Source organism: Sciurus carolinensis, chromosome 11, assembly GCF_902686445.1.
Source record: "Sciurus carolinensis chromosome 11, mSciCar1.2, whole genome shotgun sequence".
NCBI lineage: Eukaryota > Metazoa > Chordata > Mammalia > Rodentia > Sciuridae > Sciurus > Sciurus carolinensis.
Window position 1 is genome coordinate 32,017,253 of NC_062223.1, and position 20,980 is coordinate 32,038,232.

Genomic DNA, 20,980 nt, shown 5'->3' on the forward strand with positions numbered 1-20,980 from the left:
CCACTCACCTAATACCTTAAAGGAAAATTAAAGGGCTTCATCATTTATGGACACCTTCACAGGAATTCACTTGTACTAGAGTAACTGGGCTCAGGTAAGCTTTGAGAGTTCTGGAAGGAAAGCTCCGGAGCGCAGGTATCCTCCCAGGGGCCAAGGCCTCTTAGGGGCCGCATGAAGGTCTGTGGAAGAGCCAGGACTGGAGCTGGAGGAACTCCACCCCACCCCACCCAACCAGCCAGGTGCTGGAGGAGGGCAGCAGCCCCTGGTGGCTCAGAAAGGGGCTCTTCAAAAGCCATCCACTCAGTCAGCATCTCCTGAATACCATCTCCACAGCAATCCAGACCCAGACCTGAATGAAGGAGTCAAAGCCCACAGTAGAGGTCACAGTGTTAAGTGAGAAGTTTCCCAGCCTTGAGGCCCTGGCCTCAGCTGGGCAGGGTGTCCATGTGTCCCTCTTCATGCAGGGACCCTCTGAGGTCTCCCACTGCACTTCTCAACAGAAAATTCAATTCTGCCCCAAGGATACTCCTTCTCCCTCGCCATCTCCCCAGAGGTATGCAGGCTGCAGATGTCTGCAGGCTTTGTCTTCCTCCTTCCCTCCGATGCAATGTGGGCATTTTCAGTCTTGGAAGTGAGGAAGAAAAACTAGGACATTTTAAACTCTTCTTTTACTGGCAACATCGTCCCATTTATCCTTCTTTTCCCTCAGCCCCTCTCCCTCAAGGCCACTCAGCCTGGACATTTGTCCCAGTCAAAAGCTCACCTTCCATCGTCCTTGCAGCCCAAAGGCTAGCCCAGTCTCTGAGTCCTGCTCCAGTCCTCTCCCACCAAACCAGCAAGGAAGCTGGTCTGTAGAGTACCCTGGGCCACCTCCAGTGTGAACTCTGCCTCGGGCCTCAGTTTCCCCATCTGCTAAACTGGATTAATGATGCCTACTCTCTAGACCCGAAGGATGAAGCTCTAAGGTCACGGGTGAGGAAGGGTCCGCTCGCTCGGCGCAGGCTCGTTGCGGTGCCCCAGGCCCGGCTGTTCGGCTCCCCTCCTCGCGCGGCGCGCCCCTCCCTCCCCGTCCCCCTTCCCGCCTCTTCCCTGTCTTTCCGCCCCTCCGCCGGATCGTCTCCCTCTTTGACTGTCCTTCCCTAATCCTCACGCCTCCGGGTCCAGGGAACCCGCGCCCCGCCCGCCGCCGCCTCGCGGCCTGAGCCCCCGCCGCCCCGGGCAGGCCCAGCTCCACCGCAGCGCGAGCGGTCAGTGCGCAGCCCAGGCGCCCGCCCGGAGCCCGGAGCTCGGAGCCCATCGCGGGCTCGGACAGAAGCATCTCGGCCGCCGCCTTCAGCCAGGTAAGGGCAGCTTGGAGAAGGCGGGGAAGCCAGGTTTCCCCTTATTGCAAGAGGGGCAGGCGGGAGGCGTGGGGCCATTGAGTCCTTTTTTCTTGAACTGAGGACCGGGCGCTTTTTCCCCAAAGAGGCTTAATGGCTTTCACTCCCGAGCGATGGGCGGAGGGAAGATCTAGGGAAGAGAGGGTTTGGGGTACCCTTTCTGGGGCATTTTTTCCTCCATGGGAAAGGACTAATTGGTTGCTCTTGTTAAAGTGGAAATGATCTTCTTGGGAGGATGAGGGATTTGCAACGTAGATGGCGAGGAGATTCTGGCGGGGCTTTAGACAGGGGTTAGCGGGGGAGTGAGGGCTTGGGAGATGAGGGGTTTGGCGATGTCCTCCACCAATATCGGTGCACCTCCCCCGTTGGTTCCATGGCTCTGGGTCTGCCCAGCTCTGCTCCAGTTTTTCTCTTTGAAGATGTCTATTTTGAGCCTCACCTGGACAGAGCTAGGAACAGCCATTTCTTTCTCTGGAGCCATGCCGCCCACCTGACAATCCTTCCCCGCCCCCAGGCCTGCTCAAGAAAGGAAGTTGGGGGAGAGCTTTCAGAGAAGGACGGGACCCGGACACTTGGGAAATGGGCTGCGGTGGGGGAAAAACAGAGGCTGGTATCTGGCACACGGGAAAACCCTTTGGTGGTGGGGGGCACCAGAGCTGGCAGAGAGATGGATGGACAGTCGCTCCTGAGAAAGGACCTGCTAGAAAAGCAGCAGGGCTCCCAGGCTTCTGTTCCTAGGTTCCCAGAAGACAAAATGCTAGAGGGCTTTTGTTTGGTTGTTTGCTTGCTTGCAGTTCTCTTTCACACTGGATCCCAACTCTCATTTCCCTGGTCTCCTATTAAAAAAAGAAAAGAAAAAAGAAAAAAGAAAAAAAAAAAAAAAACAGACGTAGAGGAAGAGTTGGCTGGAAACACCTGTGTTTAGGAAGGAAAAGTGGTGCAAAAGAAGGTGCACTGAATTTGAAGTAGAAAAAAATCCTCTGTTCTTGACCTTGGGTCAAAATGTGGCCCCTTGTTAGACCTTGTCTTTCTCATCTATAAAGTGAGTCTTGGCTGATCTCACAAGTTTGCCAAGACCACGTGTCCAAAAGAGCTTCGTAAAAGGGAACGTACCTGATATTTGTGAGGTGCAATCTTGACCACTGTAGACACCCTCTCCTGGATATCACAACCAATAGGCTGCCTTCTTGACAATTAGAAAAAGTACCTCCACTGAAGGAGACAGTGGGACAGTAGCTTGGGTCTTTTTTTTTTTTTTTTTTTTTTTTTTTTGGATGCTGGGGATCGAACCCAGGGCCTTGTGCTTACAAGGCAAGCACTCTACCGACTGAGCTATCTCCCCAGCCCCTTGGGTCTTTATTATAAGAATTAGAAGACATCTTTACCTCAGATGGCAAGTGGAATGTGGGCTAGATTCCAGCTCCCACCAACACTCAGGTGAACATCCTGGTGCAGGAAGCATCCACAGCTGCATATGGCAGCCCTTCGCAACAGGCTCCTGGTGTCTCCTGTAGACACAAAGCTACATACTTTCCCAGGCCATTTCACAGAGAAGCCCACATCTTAGCTTACTGATATTACTTTGCCTCCACTTCAGGGCCCCGAAAGCCTATGCCCTACTAGGAAGCATGATGGAACCCCACTATCAGAGAGTGACTCCTTCCCTAAGCTCTTAGAGTAGAAGTTACTGAGTCCCTAAGCCTTTATGTCAAGAACTTGATCAGATCTTTTTTCCCACGGCTAAGAACAGAAGGAAGCATCTGCACACCTGGGTAGCAGTGCTGTTTACAAACCATGCTCACATCTGCTCTCTCAGACTATTCTATCAGCAAGCTTATGAAGCAAGACTTCTCACCATTTACATAGAGGAAGCCATGCTCAAATAGATTAAGAAATTTGCCTGAGATTTCACAATATTAGTGGTAGAGCCAAGACCCTACCCCAGATTTAGATTTGTCCACTCCATTCCACCACAGCTAAGGAACAAAGCTGCTGACTTCAGTCCTGCCAAAGCCCTGCTGGAATTTTGCTCTTCCTCTATCCCCAGCAGCCCCTGACTCTCCTCCTCCAGTGACCAGCCTTTTCTTTCATTCTGATTTCATGGGGGGCTACCTCAAAATCCAACTCCTCTAGGGAGTCCAGAGGTCCTATGTGAGGGCTGATCCTTGAATGGGTAAGAAGCTAGAAAAGGGTCAAAGAAAGCATTTCGATAGTAACTGTCATGGAGGGCACTAGCTCCTCGAAGAGCAGGCCCAGGACCAGAGAAGACACACACACACACACAAACACAGACAGTGACTCGGAGTCCGAGGGAAACTGGAAGATCTTCTCAATGTCTCCTGAGTTACAGGGCAACATGTGCTAAAGGGGAAGGGAAAGAGTGAGACCAGCAGACAGTGCTGTAGGCCGTAGCATTTCTGCTTGTCTGTGGTATATATGTGCCAGACTTCACTTTTGAAAGGGGTTTCCATGCTTACAAAAAAAAAAAGTTTGGAGAATCACTGGTTTAAGTACAGTGGTTCTGAAAGTGCTGTCCCTGGACCAGCTGCATGAACACCACCAGGGAAATTTTTGTGGGGGGCACTGGGGATTGAACCCAGGGACGCTTAACCACTGAGCCACATCCCCAGCCCCCCCTTTTATTGTATTTTATTTACAGACAGGGTCTCACTGAGTTGCTTGGGGCCTTGATAAATTGCTGAGGCTGGATTTAAACGGCTGTCCTACTGCCTCAGCCTCCCAGGTTGCTGGGATTACAGGCATGCACCACTGCACCCGGCTATCACCAAGGAAATTGATAGGCATACAAATTCTCAGGCCCCATCCCAGATCTACAGAATAAACTCTGCGGATGGGGCCCAACTATGTGTGGTTTTTATTCTTGTTGTTGCTGTTATTCTCTCCTGCAGTACTGCAGATTGAACCCAGTGCATTCTACCATTGAGCTACATCCCCAGACCTCCTTTTAAATTTTACTTTAGATTTTGAGACAGGGTCTCACTAAGTTGTCCTGTGTGTTTAACAAGCCCTCCAAGTGACTGAGCAGGCTAAAGTTTAAGAAGCTGTAACCTAGTCAGTGTGTAGGGAAATCGAGGGCAAGTTGTGGGTCAAGGGCAGGGATACGAAAAGAACCCAGGTCTCCTCCAGTCCAGAGAGCAGGATATTTGGGGGTGAGTCCTGTCCAGCTCTCCTCTCCTTCCCCTCTCTCCCCTCCAGGGGCCATGCTGTTGCTCCTGCTGGGCCTGCTGAGCCCAGTTGCCTGCTGGGCACTGGGCCCCGCCGCTGGCCCCGGCTCCTCAGAGCTGCGCTCAGCTTTCTCGGCTGCACGCACAACACCCTTGGAGGGCACGTCAGAGATGGCAGTGACCTTCGACAAGGTGTACGTAAACATCGGGGGCGACTTCGACGCGGCCACCGGCCAGTTCCGCTGCCGCGTGCCCGGCGCCTACTTCTTTTCCTTTACCGCCGGTAAGGCCCCGCACAAGAGCCTGTCGGTGATGCTGGTGCGCAACCGCGACGAGGTGCAAGCGCTGGCCTTCGACGAGCAGCGGCGGCCTGGCGCGCGGCGCGCTGCCAGTCAGAGCGCCATGCTGCAACTCGACTACGGCGATACCGTGTGGCTGCGGCTCCACGGCGCGCCGCAGTATGCTCTCGGCGCGCCGGGCGCCACCTTCAGCGGCTACCTGGTGTACGCCGACGCCGACGCCGACGCGCCTGCGCGCGGGCCGCCCGCGCCCCCTGAGCCACGCTCGGCCTTTTCGGCGGCGCGCACGCGCAGCCTGGTGGGCTCGGACGCGGGCCCCGGGCCGCGGCACAGGCCGCTCGCCTTCGACACCGAGCTGGTCAATATCGGCGGTGACTTCGACGCGGCGGCGGGCGTGTTCCGCTGCCGCCTGCCTGGCGCCTACTACTTCTCTTTCACGCTGGGCAAGCTGCCGCGCAAGACGCTCTCCGTGAAGCTGATGAAGAATCGCGACGAGGTGCAGGCCATGATCTACGACGACGGCGCGTCGCGGCGCCGCGAGATGCAGAGCCAGAGCGTGATGTTGGCCCTGCGGCGCGGGGACGCGGTCTGGCTGCTCAGCCACGACCACGACGGCTATGGCGCCTACAGCAACCACGGCAAGTACATCACCTTCTCCGGCTTCCTGGTGTACCCCGACCTCACCTCCTCCGACCCGCCGGGACTCGGGCCCCCGGAGCTCTGAGCCCCGACCGATCCCAGAGGAGCCCCGGAGGGCCAAGGGGCGTGCATGCGGAGCCGGGACCGCGGCCCGAACGCCCCACCCTGGCGCGAGCATGACGGCCTGCCCAGCGCGGCTGGACTCTGCCAATAAAGTGGGCCTGCGCCGGGCATCCGGAGAGTCTGCTCTGTCTCAAACGATGCTTTGCCTCGGGGTGGGACAGGAAAGCCCTGAATTCTGCAGCCCATAGGCCTGGTGGGAATCAAGCCCTGGGAGGGTGAGAAGGTGGGAAATTTCGTCTAATGCGTGTACCTGTCCAGTCTGTCTCTCCATCTGACACCTCACCTTTGACTAAGACCTAGGACCCATCTGATTCCTTTCTGCGACGAGACAATATGCCACTACCCACCCAGGGCCACAGGATTTAAGGGAACATCACGTTCCTTCTTCCAGTAGGGTATGGGAATGTGATGAGGGCTTGATCCCTGGTTGCTTTTTTCTACCCTCCCAGGATGAGGGTGATTTCCTTAGGGCTGCATTAGACAAGCTAACTCTAACAGAATAACACACGCTCCAGGAGGCCAGAACAGAGTTTTTATGAGAAGAGATACACAGAATCTGGGATACACCTACCACAGCCTGCATCAGCTAGTCTCTCTGGGTGGGTGGGTCCTCTCCCAGCCTTACTCCTTTCTCTGAGATGTTCCTCTGAGGCTTGTTGAGATGGAACAGAAGACATTTGCCTTCCTTTCCTCCAAGAAGTTAATGTTCCTCCACCTGATTCCCTCCACTCCTCCAATGGACAGAACTCAGGAGGTCCAACCTGGGCTCCCAATCCATATGGGGAACTTGCAGGTTCAAGGGACTCTAAAGCCCTGGTCAGGCTTGAGAGGAGTATCTAAACTAGGACTGGATGCTGGTTGTACAGGTTTGTTTAGCTTCCACAGGACCTCTCACAGACTGCCAGGGTAGGGCTTGGAGGGTGGAAGTTCTGACCTGAACTTTCCCTTTCAGCATCCCTTAAACACACACTGCCCACAAGTCTTGCCCTTAACTGTGTGCCTGCTGCCCATTCCATGCCCTGGGCTCTTAGCCCTATCAGGGTCCATGGAACAAGAAAGGGTAGGGGTAAGCATGGGGTGTTGTGGGGGGGGGTCCAAGGTGCAAGCCCAGCCCATAAATCTGAATAGGAAAAACAGGTGCCAGATGAGAGTCCCTGCCCAGGATGGGTCTAGCTCAGGTTTTTTTTTTTTTTTTTTTTTTTTGGGGGGGGGGAGTGGGGGTAGGGCATGATAGGAGGGGAAAAGGACAGGTGAAAGGGAAGGGTTAGGGAAAGGGGTCAAGGATGGAGGCCCGGGGTCCCAGCCAAGGGTACTGGCCCTGTGGGCAGAAATCCTTACATAGGTCCCAGAGTGTTTCCTGTGCCAGGAGGGAGAAGACCTGGGCCCAGCGACCCCTCTCCTCAGCCTCACTAGCAGCATGGAGCCGGTAGACGCAGGATAGGCCTGTGAGGAGCAGATGTTCAAAGTCCCAAGGACTAAGAGGAGGCCCCTTCCGCAGGTCCTGGAATTGCTGCAGCTGCTGCTCAGCACCCTCCAAGTCACTGGGCACTCGGTGCTGCAGGAGGAGCCTGAGTCGGCGACCTGGACGTGTGGATGCTAGTTCTTCATCCTGGATGTACAGCTGCCCCATGACATCCAGCTCCAGCCCAGCCCAGAGCAGCTGCAAGGGGAGCTATTTAAGTGGTGGGCTGTGGCCTGGGGAGCTGGGCAGGGGGCATAAGCAGGCAGTAGGACTCATGCCAGGTTGACCCCCACCCCCAGCAGGCCCACCCTGAGATATTCCCCCTTCCCAGCCCTGAGCTTAGGGACTTGTGGGAACTCCCACCCCCACAACCCAGGCTAGGAAGAATGACCTCAAACATCACTTCCGGGGCCTCTGGGTCCTGCAGGCCACCTCCTGCGCTGGCGCTGTCCTCAGGCTGCCCTGGGGCAGCAGAGAGGAGTCAGGCCCTTGTCATACTCCACCCTGAACACCCCAGAGTCCCAGAAGTGCTTCAGCTGCCCGGTAGGGGTCCCTACTGGATCTTCTGCCACCTCACACTCCCCTCCCCATCCCCCATGCACACTGACATTCATCTTCCCAGGCATGGATCTTGTGATCTCAAAGTGTCATACCAAGTTATACCAAAATGTCGGCAAATGCCCAGGACTCCTCCTTTAACTTGCACAATTCCCTGGTAAAGAGCTCCAGACCAACAGGTCACAAGGCCCTTTTCCTCTCACTCTCCCTCCCTATAGTCATCTGGGAATAGTGTGACCTAAACCACTGCCAGTGACCCTCCCCAAAGGATAAGGACCTCTTTTCCTTTTGCAGTGCTGGGGATTGAACCTAGGGTCTTGCATGTACTAGGCAAGTGCTCTGCCACTGAGCTACACCCCCAGCCCTTTTTAAAAAATTTGAGACTGGGTCTTGCTACATTACTGAGGCCATCCTGGAACTTGTGATCCTCCTGCCTCAGCCTTCTGAGTCACTGGGATTATATGTTTGCACCACTGTGCCCAGCCAAAAGATGAAGACTTTTTTGGGAGGGGGCTACTACTTTTTCCTTGCTTCTCCTCAGTAATGTATTGTGTGTAAGGCAGAGGACTGGGCAGGACAGGATGTGTTAACTTTCCTCCATCCCAAATCATGAAGTGTCCAGTCTTGGCAGTGATTGTCCCAAACCCAGAACAGGTCAAGAGACCCTGCTTTGAACATCAGCTGAAATAAGCCGAGAGTCCAACTGTGTCTTGTGCCAGCATTAAGTGCACCTGAACCTTTCCAGTTCTGGGGGTGGGATCCACACCATTACCCACTGTAGCATACTTCAGGCCCACAGTTCCTTTGCCCTGTGAGGGTCAGGTGGAGCCAGCAGTACCTGCTGTTAGCCAGCAGCCTTTCTCGGCTCATATCCACCCACCCTGAGGCCCCGGTACCTGCATGGTGATGGGTTGTTGTTGCTCCAGGGAAGAGGCAAATGGCTACCACCAGATAAGCCAGTAACTGCGGTGTCCTGGCCATGCTGCACCTCGTCCTCTGAGTCTCACTCTTCCTAGCAGCTCTCTGCTCCCTCATTTGCCTGCCACATACCACAGCTCCAACTTTCCACTGCAGACTGCTCCAGTGTTGTTATGCGTGTCAGTCTTCAATGCAGAATAGGGAGGGACTGGCTTGTGGCCTCGTCACCTCCTGGGGGTTCTTTCCACCCTCCAGAAAAGGGAATCTTTGGTTTTGGCAGTAGCAGCCTGTTCCTGCCTAATGGGTGGGATGCTTATTTAATAGGAAAAAGGGCTTGGTAGCACTGGCTTGACTCTCCCAAGGGGGAGGAAAGATCTCAAACAGTAATGCTACCTTACTATCTGTCCTCACCCTCCAAACATCCTGCTACTAACAGTATGCCAGCCCCTGACACCCAGTTCACCCCAGCCTCCAGAGAGCTGCTCAGCCAAGATCATCAGCTGCAAAGCACAATACCCCTGCTGCATGCTGGGCGGGCCACACGGGAGGCAGAGCCTAGTGCTCTCATTTCAGGCACTCAGCCACAGGCTGAAGCATTCCTAGACCAGCTGGGGAAGCAAGAACTGTCTCCTGGCAGACAGAAAGATCTGCCACTCTGTAGTGTTTTATGCCCTAGCCCTGGAACTTCTACTTACTAGCAACAGTCTTGGCTCAGGCCAGAAACCAGGCAGATTCTTTTAGCCAAGAACGACGAGCTATCAGGCTAGAGAGTATGAAGGGTTCAAGATTCAAAAATGAGCTGAGGTATTCTTTCAGGCTTTGTTGATTCATGGAACCCTGTTGGTGTGTGGGTGGGAGGAGAGTAGAATGGGGATTCCTTGGTTCCACCCAGGTCCCTGGATCCATCAGATGCCACTATACAATCTGCTTTAGGGCCTTCCAACAGTTATTGAAACCTTCCAGTTCTCATTAGATGCCATGCCAAACAGGTTCTGAACCCACTGGAATGTGAGCACTTTGAATTGAATTAGAATCCTTCTTAGAAGTACATCCAGGCCTGCAGGTGACAACATCTGCAACACCACTAATTAGTCCCATTAAAATAGACTTGTAGGCTGGGAGAGGTGGCACATGCCTGTAATCCCAATGATTTGGGAGGCTGAGATAGGAGGACCATAAATTTGAGGCTAGCCTGAACAACTTAGTGAGACCCTGTCTCAAAATAAAAAATAAAAAGATGTGAGGATGTAGTTCAGTGGTAAAATGCCCCTGGGTTCAATCCACAGTACTCAAAACAAACAAACAAAAACCCTAACAGGCTTGCAGCTTTGGCATGGTCTAAGGGAGCAGACAAACACCCTTGCCTGTACCTGCCTTCACCTGAGTGTAAAGTTTCACTTCTACCCATTCATTATAAGCACACAAAAAGTGTTGAGTCTAAGTAGGAATTTATTTACAAGAACACTCAATCATAGATAAGATGCTCTCTAGAATTCACAAGCCTTCCCTGGAGCTATTTGGCTTCAGGCTTCTTGTCTCCAGCTTCAAGCTTGAGACTCTCAGGAGGCTGACGAAAGGCAGGGAAAGCCTCCCAGGGGCTGTTCAGGTCAAATTTACGGAACTCTTGGGCCAATTCCACAGGCTCAGCCACCACCCGCTTCACCTCATCATCATAGCGTAACTGCAGGAGCAAAATACAGGACTGAGTACTGAGGAAGGCATTGTCATGGCCTAGGAGCACACTTTCATGGGCCATGGGTGATTCCCCTAGCCCATCATCCCTCTGTCCTTGATTCCTATTCCAGCCTCTTTCCTGGCTCTGTCAAGTCTCCATCCACATTTGTATCACCTTTCACAACACGTCACATTCCAGCCACCTGGTGAGTGGAATTCCCAAATGGGAATGTGGGTGAGAGGAGAGTAGAATGGAAATTCCTTGGTAACACCCAGGTGGCTAGAACCATCAGATGCCACCATACAGTCCGCATGAGGTAGGGGCTTACTTCAACAGTTATTGGGACCCTGCAGTTCTCATTAGATGCCATGCCAAACAGATCCTAAACCCACTGTCCCCTGCCCCACCAGTGGGGCTCACCTATTCTCATAAGATAATGGAAAGCATTTGTCCAGGATTAGGAGCAGCTGGTGGCTGAAAAGAGTAAACCTAAACTGACAGACACACAACTTCAGGCCCTGTGACCTTGGTTTTTCCATTGTGAAGATCCAAAGTTGAGACAGGTATGGTGGTGCATGCCTATAATCCCACTGGTTCTAGAGGCTGAGACAGGAGGATCGCAAGTTAAAGCAACTTAGCGAGGTTGTAAACAATTCAGTGAGACCCTGTCACTAAATAAAATACAGAAAAGGGCTGGGGATGCAGCTCAGTGGTTAAGTGCCCCTGAGTTCAATCCCTAGCACCGAAAAAGAAAAAAAAAGTTTGAAGTTGAAAGAAGTGTGTTGGCCCATGCCTATAATTACATTATGCCTGTAATTAACATCTCTAAAAAAGTTACCTTGCTACAAAATTCATGTGTGTAACAGACTATCTTCCTGCTAATAAATAATCAGCAGTGCCACTGAAATTCTTTATAAGACTCTTGTAGTGACACATTACTGGCTATTCGTTTTGTGGGTTTTTTGGTACCGGGGATTGAACCCAGAGGCACTTAACTACTGAGCCACATCCTCAACACTTTTTATTTTTTATTTGAGAATTGGTCTCACTAAGTTGTTAAGGCTGGCTCTGAACTCTTTTTTTTTTTTTTTTTTTGCAGTGCTGGGATTTGAACCCAAGGTCTTGTGCTTGTGAGGCAAACACTCTACCAACTGAGCCATATCCCCAGCCCCTGGCTCTGAACTCTTGATCCTTCTGCCTCAGCCTCCTGAGTCGCTGGGATTATAGGTGTGTGCCAACTGTGCCCAGCTTAGTGGCAGTTTGTAAGAATTGAACATTTAGCATCTTCTCTGCCAAATGCCTTATTGAAAAACCCAGGGCAAGAAAAAATAATCCTCTACTGTCAGGAGTTGGGGCAGATGGTTCTTAAAGCTGCCTTTATCATTAAAATGGTCATTATAACATCTAGCATCAACTGACATTTATAACACACCAGGCTTCACCCATACATAACTTCATGCTCACCATATATCATTTAAGTGCTATTATTGTCCCTACTACCAACAGAATCATAGTCAAATTAAGTATCTTGCCTCTGATTACAAAAATGAAGCTAGGATTTGAATCCAGAGCCCACACTCCACAGATCCTGCCAGGTCCACTATCCCCCAGGTTCCTTGTGCATCCCTCTCTAAGGCTACCACCCCAATATCAAGGCTCCTACCTCAACATAGCCAGACAAGGGGAAGTCTTTCCGGAAAGGATGGCCCTCAAAGCCATAATCTGTCAGGATCCTTCTTAGGTCAGGGTGGTTAGCAAAGAAGACTCCAAACATGTCCCAGATCTACAAAAAAAGAGGTTATTAGGCAGTCAGTCCACAGGGCCTATAGCAGGGGGAAGGAACTACATTACAGCCCAAGTTTCAACCAATTCAGCAACTCTGGCCCAGAAGCAAGGCCCACCATCTCCACCAACTCACCTCCCTTTCATACCAGTTGGCTGCCTTGTACACGGAGACTGTGGACTCAATGGGTGTCAGCTCATCCGTATAGGTCTTCACACGGATCCGTGAGTTGAAGCGCAGAGACAGCAGGTTGTAGACAATCTAGGGAGAACAGAGGGAGCTGGAGGATCAAGAAGGGCATAGTTTGAGGGGTCTGAGATGAGAGTCTATGGGTAAGCATTAGCTATAAGGATTCAGGGTAGGTTAGGGTTCCACCTGCCTTCTGTTGAAGTTCAAAACCTCAAGATGTCCCTATGCTAAAAGCTATTTGCAAAGACCCAGGCCATAGCTGTGGTTAGGCATGCCAGTATGCTTGTCTTTGCTCTTGATACTCTTTGTCTGGAAGATCTTTCTGGTCCACTTGCCCCAAATCCTCATGAGGCTAACTTCTGATCTTCTGCTTATCTGGTAAGATTTAGCATAAACATTCTCTTGAAAGAAGACTTTCAGACAAGGTTTAGTGCTGCATCTGTTTCTTAAGTATCCTTTAACTTCCTATGTACTGTAGATTACCACATTAAATTAGAAGTCTTTTAGTAGGTATGGGGTCCTCATGGAAAACAGATACTGGATGTTCTGTCTTTCTCTTTTCCAGGGTCTGGCATACAGGAGATGAACAGTAAACTTAATAGTTAAATGTATTGAGAATTTGTGTGCTCATCTCATTTGATCCTGACAACCACCATAAATGATAGGAATAACTTTATACTTTTCTTTTTTTTGGCAGTACTAGAGATTGAACCCAGGGACCATGCACTTGCTGGGCAAGCAATCCACTAATGAGTTACCTTCCCAGTCCTTTTTTATTTTGAGACAGGGTTCTACTCAATTTCCTAGGCTGGCCTTGAACTTGTGATCCTTTTGCCTCAGTCTCCTAAACAGCTTGAATTACAAGCATTCACTACCAAGCCTGGCTCTTATTTTTAATTGCTCTCTGGTAATTCTCTTCTGGATTCTTTGCTTCCTAAAGTCACTAAGATAAATCCTTCTTCTCTAATATTATATCTTCTAACCCTACTTGTTATAGTTAACAAATGTCCAAGGATAGCCACAACAAATCCAAATGCACCATATATTACCAAATCCCATGTGCAGGGAATGTCTTTGAAATCTGAAATTTCTGGGAGCATAAAAGGCTTTCCTTCCCAGGGCTTCTGCAGTGCCTCCAGACCTGCCCTGCCATCACCTATACTTATTTCACAGATAAGAAAACTAAAGTACTGGGCATGGTGGTGTATGCTTGTAATCCTAGAAGCCTAGGAGGCTGAGGCAGAGGGATGACAAGTTCAAAGACAGCCTTAGCAACTTAGCGATACCCTGTCTCAAAATAAGAAAAAGGGCCAGGGATGTGGCTCAGTGGTTAGGTGTCCTAGTGTTCACTCCCTGGTACCAAAAAAAGAAAAAGAAAATGAAAGCACATGCACACACACAAAAATCATACAAAGCTGGGGACCATGACGCATGCTTATAGTTCTAGCTACTCAGGAGGCTGTGGTGGGAGAATCACTTCAGACCAGAGTTCAAGATCTGTCTAAAACAGAATGTCTGAGGTTACAAAGCCAAGTGATGGCAGAGCCAGGATTCATTCTTAAGGTCTACCTCATTGTAAACCCCTGGTTTAACTGCTGTGTTCTACTGAATGAATCAAACTGAAACGGAAACTAGGGAGACTACGGGACCCATCGGTACCCCTGAAAATATTCTGTCCCCTTTGTTTCTGGATTGAACCCAGGGCCATTTTACAACTGAGCTACATTCCCAGTTTTTTTTTTTTTTTTTTTTTTTTTTTTTTTTTTCAGTGCTGGGGATTGAACTCAGGACCTTGCAAGGCAAGCACTCTACCAACTGAGCTATCTCCCCAGCCCCATTCCCAGTTTTTTATTCTTTATTTTGAGAGAGTGTCTTGCTAAGTTGCCAAGGTGGACTCGAACTTACAGTTTTCCTGCTTTGGCCTCCTGAATTGTTGGGATTATAGGACACCACTATGCCTGGCTCTGTCCCTTTCTCACCCTTATTCCCCAAACCTTCTCAAATTTCCTGACTGACCTCAAAACGATTTTGCCGAGTTGGTACATCCACTGCCGTCAAGTCAGCCAAGGATTTGAATTGTGCATTGGTGTGATCCCTGAGGAAAGTCAGCACTGGGATGACTCCATCAGGATGGATACAGATCTCTAACTCATTGAAGCAGGTCACCTGCAGACATAGAAGGGAGGAGAGAAAAAGAAAGTATCTACACAGGGAGCAGCTAACTTTAGTTGAAATCACTTAGCTTAAAGTAGGGAAAGAAGTTCAAGTTAGGGATGAAGAAATCTGTGAAAACAGTGCCCATTCCCACAAGCCCTGAAAACATGGTTCTTTCTTGATCCAGACCCAAACAATTGTAGTGAGTATTACCTGAACTTGTTGGACATACTTGGGCAGGATTTCAGCTACATACTCTCCAAAAGCTGAGAGCTGTTTGTGGGCGACATCGTTCTGTGGTCTGACAGTGGCTGGAAGGAAAAGGCGCATTTAACAGAGTGAAGAAGGCAGCAACCAGCTCTGTATCTATTCTTTTGCGCTTGTAAAGGGTGTCATCTCTCAGCAGGGCTCCCTATAGAAAGGTGCAGGTGAGCTGGGTGTGACAGTACACACCTGTATGTCAGTGGCTCGGAACACTTAGGCAGGAGAATCACCAAGTTAAAGGCCAGCCTCAGCAACTTAGTGTCTCAAAATAGAAAGGGCTGGGTATGTGACTAATGGTTAAGGGCCCTTGGGTTCAATCCCTGGTACCAAAAGAAAAAGAAAAGGAGGGAGAAAAAAAAGGTGCAGGCAGCGAGTTCCTCTTCCAGAGTATAGGAAATAATGAAAATGTGGAGAAAAACACCACCTGCACAACACACAAAAACACTTCTTACTGCAACTGTGGTGTTTGCCTCTTCTTGAAACTATTCCATGGCTCTTCCCTCACACTTCCTGTATTTCTGCTAACACAGCATAATGTCACCTTTCTTACAAGACTAGAAAATCTTTAAGGATGGGAACCACACGTTTGCTTCTCTTTTCTTCTTGGCCCTTAGCTTAGGTTCTCATACTAAGAACTGCAGGACTGAAGAACCCTCATAGAATACCTTGTGAACCCCATCTTCCTTTTTGGTGTGTGTATCAGTAAGAAAACTCAGGTCCAAAAGGGAAGAAAAGTTAGGTCTTCTATTTCCCAGTCTGCTTATGTTGACTATAACATAATTTCTATATATTTACTCATGCAAGCCTAACTCACTGGGCATTCACCCAGCACCAGCTGGGGAGTAATGGTTAAGTGTTTTCTGTCTTTGACAGCAAGCAGACCTGCTCTGTCTGTGACCCTGGGCAAATATGTTGTTTATTTATTTTGAGGTGATGGGGATCAAACCCAGGTCCTTGGGCATGCTGGGCAAGTGCTCTACAAAAACTGAGCTACATTTCTAGCCCCAGACCCTGGGCAATTTAGTTATCTGGACTGTTTCCTGATTCATAATATGTACAGTAAAATACTATCTACCTCACAAAGGCTGTTGTGAGGACCAAATAACATTCATTAAAAGTCTTGGTAAGGTGACTGATACACAATGAGCGCTCAATGAACTTGAAGACTTCTGTTATTACTGGGCTCTGAGGTCCAAAAGTTAGGTTTCCTGCCCTCAAAGAGCTGTCAACTTAATCAGAGAAAAGAGGATCCTAAAACGCACAAAGGATGAAGGCCATCATCAGGTCTGTGGCACAGGGAGAGCTCGATTCTGCCTGTACGGTAGAAACCACAGCAATCAGGTGTCCAAGGACAAGCAGAGATTTGCCAGAACATAGAAGGGATCCTAGGACAAGAAGTATCGAACGAAGGGACACCCAATGACAGTCTGGAGAAAAGCGCTGCCCGCACATACTCACGGCGCTTGTCGGCCGCGGCGCTCTCCCGCCTCACCCGCTGCAACAGCACCGAGGGTCGTCCAGCCGCTGCACAGGAAGATAAAAGGTACAGACGCGCAGGATGAGGCTTGAGAAGTTCTCTGCGCTGGACGCTCCACTACCTCTGACCCTGGCCTCAGCCTGCGCCCGCTACTCACCCCTGGCCACCGCTGAGGCCCCCACGATCCCGCTCCACCAGACCCTGGCCGCCGCGGCCATGTTCCCGGGATGCAAACCAGGTAGCTGAGGCAAGGGCTCGTAGGACACGGAACCCCAAGGGCACGGACCGGAAGCGGAAATATGCAACAAATCTTCTTCCGGGCGGTCACGGGGCCGGAAGCAGGGGTTCCGGGTTGCGGGCTCCGGGATGAAAGGAGGGAACGCAGGTGAGAAAACAAGACCGACAAGTAGGGAAACCGTGAGGTGAACATAGCCCTAGCTCGCTGTGGCAGAGGCTGAAGAGACGGCAAAAACACTGAAGAGTCGGACTGGTGAGAGGAGTTCTACCTTCCATACCCCTCCCCCGCTCCCTGAGCTAAGCTTTTGAGGAGGGCGGGCGAGTGGGTAGGGGTCCGGGGGTGGGAAGAACGGTTTCCCTGGCGACGGTTTCCTAGGCGACTCCAGGTGGAGCGGGGACACAACACTGGGCATGGGCCTCCTCGTGCCCCTGGCTGGGGACTGCTGGGCTCTGTCTCAAGCTCTGGGACAGAGCTTTAGAGATTCCTTAGGGCAAGCGGGTAAAGGAGGGACAGAAGCCCAGAAAAGAGAAAAAGTGAGGCTGATTAATGTCTCAGGCCAAGCCTCATGTAGGAGAGTCTGAACTCCGTGTGCAGGGGAAGAGGGAAACTAGCCACTAAGGACGTGGCGAGGTTTTTTGTTTGTTTGTTTGGTGTGCTTCTGCATTCTTACTATTTTTATGCCCATGTTATTTAGATATTAAGGGTTTATAAAATCATAGACTTTTTCCAGCCCCTTGCTTTCATGTGTTAACCTAAATCCCAAGTCTTCTGTTACATTATGGAGAGGAATAGTCAGTATTCTCTCAGGCAAAACATCAAGAGTTTGCGGTTTTATTGATTTCATTAGGGAAGGGCACCTCAGAGGAAAATGAATTCAACTTTGGTTGAAGGAGAGGCCAGTCTGGACTCCCTTTGCTTTCACTTTTTCCTTGTCCCTCCCTAAGTTGGACAGTTGGATTCACAGACTAGGGTGTGATTCCTCAAGTTACTCAAGGTGGGTTGTTTTGCAGACAGCTGGCAGAGAGAGAAGTTGGCTACCATGGAATCACCAGAGGAGCCTGGAGCATCCATGGATGAGAACTACTTTGTGAACTACACTTTCAAAGATCGGTCCCACTCAGGCCGGGTGGCTCAAGGCATCATGAAACTATGTCTGGAGGAGGAACTCTTTGCTGATGTCACCATTTCAGTAGAAGGCCGGGAGTTTCAGCTGCACCGGCTGGTCCTCTCAGCTCAGAGCTGCTTTTTCCGGTCCATGTTCACTTCCAACCTGAAGGAGGCTCACAACCGGGTAATTGTGCTGCAGGACGTCAGTGAATCTGTTTTCCAGCTCCTAGTTGATTATATCTACCATGGGACTGTGAAACTTAGAGCTGATGAACTGCAGGAAATTTATGAGGTGTCAGACATGTATCAACTGACATCTCTCTTTGAGGAATGTTCTCGGTTTTTGGCCCGGACAGTGCAAGTGGGAAACTGCCTTCAGGTGATGTGGCTGGCAGATCGACACAGTGATCCTGAGCTCTACACTGCGGCCAAGCACTGTGCCAAGACCCACCTGGCCCAGCTGCAGAGCACAGAGGAATTTCTCCACTTGCCCCACCATCTACTCACTGATATCATCTCGGGTAAGTATAGGGAGAGGGCACATCATACCCAACTACTTGACTATAAGGTTCAGGTTGTTCTAGTTCAAGAGATGGAAACCCCCAAACTTCCTGCTGTTAGTTTGTATTATTATTCTTGGTAGAACTGTAGATTGAAGTTGAGTTGAGATTCAGTGTGGCTGCCATTAGAGACAGAGTACCTTAGAGAAGCAGTACTTTCCCACTAAGGTAGTAGTGAGGGGCTAATCTGTCCTATGCTTAAGTGTTCTCATCTGTCCTATACTTTGCATATGCCTATGAGACTAGTTTCCTAAGTGAATTGATGATGAATCAAGATATCTAAGATAAACGTTTTAGTGATGGGCCACTAAGTAACAGTCCTGACCCTGCACATGAGGTAAAACCATACTATAGATGTGAGGTCTTCACCCTAGTAGGTTGCTTCCATGGCAAATAAATTGGGTCATCTTTAAAGCCCCTTGCTCTGAATTTCCCTTTCAAATTGTCAGGTTATCATTGAGCATGCTTTTCCTTTGGTTGTCACAGATGGAGTACCATGTTCCCAGAACCCAACAGAAGCAATAGAAGCCTGGATCAATTTTAATAAAGAGGAAAGAGAGGCTTTTGCAGAGTCACTCAGGAGTAGCTTGAAGGTAAGGCAGATTTCTTAAGAATTGGGCACCGGCCAGGTGCGGTGATCCACACCTGTAATCCCAGGAACTTGGGAGGCTGAGGCAGGAAGATCACAAGTTTCAGGCCAGCCTTAGCAACTTAGCATGACCCTAAGCAACTTAGCAAGACCCCATTTTAAAATAAAAAATAAAAAGGGCTGGAGATATAGCTTACTGGTGAAGTGCCTCTGGATTCAATCTCCGACACCATAAAAAAGAAAGAAAGAATCGGGCAACATAATCTCCACACATTCCAGCCATCACTTAACCTGGCCTCTTTCATGACTTGAATAAACTGTGTGTGGCTTGAAATTGCTATGATGTTTGAGGAGGAGTGTTGTGACCCCAGAAGCCATCAGTGTATGAGCTTCAAAGCTCCTCAAGTGAACTACTTTCATCATTTTGTTAATAATCCTTTGCCTGAAGCACAGTTTGTATGAGTTTTTTTAAAAGTTTCAACAGTGAGTGGCAAAACAGATTCTCTACCTCAGCATCAAATGCCTAAAAGAGAGTGATTAGAAGAGTCAGGATGACAAACAGTGACTGGAGGGGAATAGGTACAAAAGAATACAAGTGTGAGGCTCAGGACTTTAAGGATATGTATCTCAGTTGAACTGACATGTCATTTATAATTTTAATTTTGGCAACAGGAAATTGGGGAGAATGTGCACATTTACCTTATTGGAAAAGAGTCATCTCGTACCCACTCCTTAGCTGTGTCCTTACACTGTGCTGAAGATGACTCCATCAGTGTAAGTGGCCAGAATAGCTTGTGCCACCAGATCACTGCAGCCTGCAAGCATGGCGGAGACTTATATGTGGTGGGAGGTTCCATCCCACGGCGCATGTGGAAGTGCAACAATGCCACTGTTGACTGGGAGTGGTGTGCACCTTTGCCCCGAGACCGGCTCCAACATACCCTGGTGTCTGTGCCTGGGAAAGATGCCATATATTCATTGGGTGGTAAGACACTGCAGGATACCCTCTCGAATGCAGTCATCTATTATCGGGTAGGTGATAACGTGTGGACAGAGACAACTCAGCTAGAGGTGGCTGTGTCAGGGGCCGCTGGTGCCAACCTCAACGGAATCATCTACTTACTAGGGGGTGAAGAGAATGACCTGGACTTCTTTACCAAACCTTCCCGACTTATCCAGTGCTTTGACACAGAGACAGACAAGTGCCATGTGAAGCCCTATGTGCTACCCTTTGCAGGACGCATGCACGCAGCAGTGCACAAGGATCTGGTGTTCATTGTGGCTGAAGGGGACTCCCTGGTGTGCTATAATCCCCTGCTAGACAGCTTCACAAGGCTTTGCCTTCCTGAGGCCTGGAGTTCTGCCCCATCTCTCTGGAAGATCGCCAGCTGTAATGGGAGCATCTATGTCTTCAGGGACCGATACAAGAAGGGAGATGCCAATACCTACAAACTTGACCCTGCCACCTCAGCGGTAACTGTCACGAGAGGCATTAAGGTGCTGCTTACCAATTTGCAGTTCGTTTTGGCCTAAGGTGGTGACAGGAAGAACAGCTGACTCCTTCACCCTCCCCTTTTTGGGCTCCTCCCCAAACTAAAAATCCCCTGAGCCCCAATTCAGTAATATGTTATTTTGGGCAGCGCCTCATCCCTTCCCTGAACACTTAGGTGTGTTCTGTTTGGGGATTTTTAGACTGTTGCTGCACAGCTGGCTGCTTGAACTGAGAGGTTGGCCAGCCTGTTCTCTGCCATCCCCACTAATCCTGTGCCTCATTACAGATTGCTACGTGTGAGACTTTTCTCAGACCTTAGGCACAGCCTCCCCTCTTTACCTAATCAACGGAAAATAGGAGCACCCCCATCCCAACTAGCCTGTGAGGTGGCTAGTTGATCATTTTACCACGAAGAATTAGGTGTTAAGTTTTCCTTCAGGCTTTGGATGAAGAGTGGACTTAGTTGAAGGTGTACCTCACCAGCAGGAGTCAACTCTAGAATTTAGGACGTTCCTTCTATTGTTTTCTCATCTTCTGTCAGAAAAAGTAACTTTGGTTTTATTTTTGGCTTACTCCAAGGGGTAAGCTAGAAAGTAGAAAGAATGATTTCTGATTAATAGCAGAAACTGTTTTTCAAACTCAAATATATAAGGTCTCTGCTCTTTTAAAAGCTCTAAACTAAATCAAGAGCTAGGAACTGTTCATACAAATAAAAAGTTTTTGAAAGGATGTGTGCATCTGTGTTGAATCCTGAGGGGTGACTTCTAAGGGGAACTAGTCACATACCCATGCATTTCTAAATCAGCAATCCTGCTTGCATCCCATGCATCCTTTTCTACATGCAGGTCACTGCTCCAGAAGTGTGAGGGGTACCTCACAGGGCCAGTAA

General features: G+C 49.8%; 4 protein-coding genes across 7 annotated transcripts; 2 read left to right on the plus strand and 2 right to left on the minus strand.

Annotated features, from left to right (window-relative positions):
• Nucleotides 1-342: 342 nt before the first annotated feature.
• C1qtnf4 (C1q and TNF related 4) lies at nucleotides 343-5,966 on the plus strand. Of its 2 annotated transcripts, XM_047516495.1 has the most exons (3): nucleotides 343-972; nucleotides 1,165-1,340; nucleotides 4,596-5,966. In XM_047516495.1, exon 3 carries the CDS (start codon nucleotides 4,601-4,603, stop codon nucleotides 5,585-5,587), a length of 987 nt encoding a protein of 328 aa, XP_047372451.1. In that variant the 5' UTR covers nucleotides 343-972; nucleotides 1,165-1,340; nucleotides 4,596-4,600; the 3' UTR covers nucleotides 5,588-5,966. The 2 variants fall into 2 exon arrangements, with proteins under 2 accessions (XP_047372451.1, XP_047372450.1); XM_047516494.1 differs by having other exon boundaries at nucleotides 343-1,340.
• Nucleotides 5,967-6,143: 177 nt separating this feature from the next.
• Nucleotides 6,144-9,915, minus strand: Fam180b (family with sequence similarity 180 member B). The gene is made up of 3 exons (XM_047516497.1): nucleotides 8,542-9,915; nucleotides 7,479-7,549; nucleotides 6,144-7,285 (listed from the first exon to the last, which is right to left on the minus strand). The coding sequence occupies exons 1-3, from the start codon at nucleotides 8,678-8,680 to the stop codon at nucleotides 6,890-6,892; spliced, it is 606 nt and encodes a 201-aa protein (XP_047372453.1). The 5' UTR covers nucleotides 8,681-9,915; the 3' UTR covers nucleotides 6,144-6,889.
• Nucleotides 9,916-9,979: 64 nt separating this feature from the next.
• On the minus strand, nucleotides 9,980-16,400 carry Ndufs3 (NADH:ubiquinone oxidoreductase core subunit S3). Its single transcript, XM_047516496.1, has 7 exons — nucleotides 16,263-16,400; nucleotides 16,087-16,152; nucleotides 14,578-14,675; nucleotides 14,227-14,376; nucleotides 12,157-12,282; nucleotides 11,902-12,021; nucleotides 9,980-10,244 (listed from the first exon to the last, which is right to left on the minus strand). The coding sequence occupies exons 1-7, from the start codon at nucleotides 16,321-16,323 to the stop codon at nucleotides 10,077-10,079; spliced, it is 789 nt and encodes a 262-aa protein (XP_047372452.1). The 5' UTR covers nucleotides 16,324-16,400; the 3' UTR covers nucleotides 9,980-10,076.
• A 32-nt stretch (nucleotides 16,401-16,432) lies between these two features.
• Kbtbd4 (kelch repeat and BTB domain containing 4) lies at nucleotides 16,433-20,810 on the plus strand. 3 transcript variants are annotated; one of them, XM_047516492.1, is made up of 4 exons: nucleotides 16,433-16,595; nucleotides 17,354-17,971; nucleotides 18,497-18,603; nucleotides 19,272-20,810. In XM_047516492.1, exons 2-4 carry the CDS (start codon nucleotides 17,383-17,385, stop codon nucleotides 20,130-20,132), a joined length of 1,557 nt encoding a protein of 518 aa, XP_047372448.1. In that variant the 5' UTR covers nucleotides 16,433-16,595; nucleotides 17,354-17,382; the 3' UTR covers nucleotides 20,133-20,810. The 3 variants fall into 3 exon arrangements, with proteins under 3 accessions (XP_047372448.1, XP_047372447.1, XP_047372449.1); XM_047516491.1 differs by having other exon boundaries at nucleotides 16,437-16,490; XM_047516493.1 differs by lacking the exon at nucleotides 16,433-16,595 and adding an exon at nucleotides 16,739-16,881 and having other exon boundaries at nucleotides 17,358-17,971.
• The last annotated feature ends 170 nt before the right edge of the window (nucleotides 20,811-20,980 follow it).

Coding starts and splice junctions, on each gene's coding strand:
- Ndufs3 (XM_047516496.1), bottom strand. CDS start 16,323: ATGGCCGCGGCGGCCAGGGTCTGGTGGAGCGGGATCGTGGGGGCCTCA. Junction 14,676..16,086: donor CGCCGCGGCCGACAAGCGCC/GTGAGTATGTGC, acceptor TTTTCCTTCCAG/CCACTGTCAGACCACAGAAC. Junction 12,283..14,226: donor CTCGGCAAAATCGTTTTGAG/GTCAGTCAGGAA, acceptor TGTTCTCCCTAG/ATTGTCTACAACCTGCTGTC.
- Fam180b (XM_047516497.1), bottom strand. CDS start 8,680: ATGAGGGAGCAGAGAGCTGCTAGGAAGAGTGAGACTCAGAGGACGAGG. Junction 7,550..8,541: donor AACAACCCATCACCATGCAG/GTACCGGGGCCT, acceptor CTGCTGCCCCAG/GGCAGCCTGAGGACAGCGCC. Junction 7,286..7,478: donor CCCCGGAAGTGATGTTTGAG/GTCATTCTTCCT, acceptor CTCCCCTTGCAG/CTGCTCTGGGCTGGGCTGGA.
- C1qtnf4 (XM_047516494.1), top strand. CDS start 4,601: ATGCTGTTGCTCCTGCTGGGCCTGCTGAGCCCAGTTGCCTGCTGGGCA.
- Kbtbd4 (XM_047516493.1), top strand. CDS start 16,754: ATGGGCCTCCTCGTGCCCCTGGCTGGGGACTGCTGGGCTCTGTCTCAA. Junction 17,972..18,496: donor ACTCACTGATATCATCTCGG/GTAAGTATAGGG, acceptor TGGTTGTCACAG/ATGGAGTACCATGTTCCCAG. Junction 18,604..19,271: donor CACTCAGGAGTAGCTTGAAG/GTAAGGCAGATT, acceptor TTTTGGCAACAG/GAAATTGGGGAGAATGTGCA.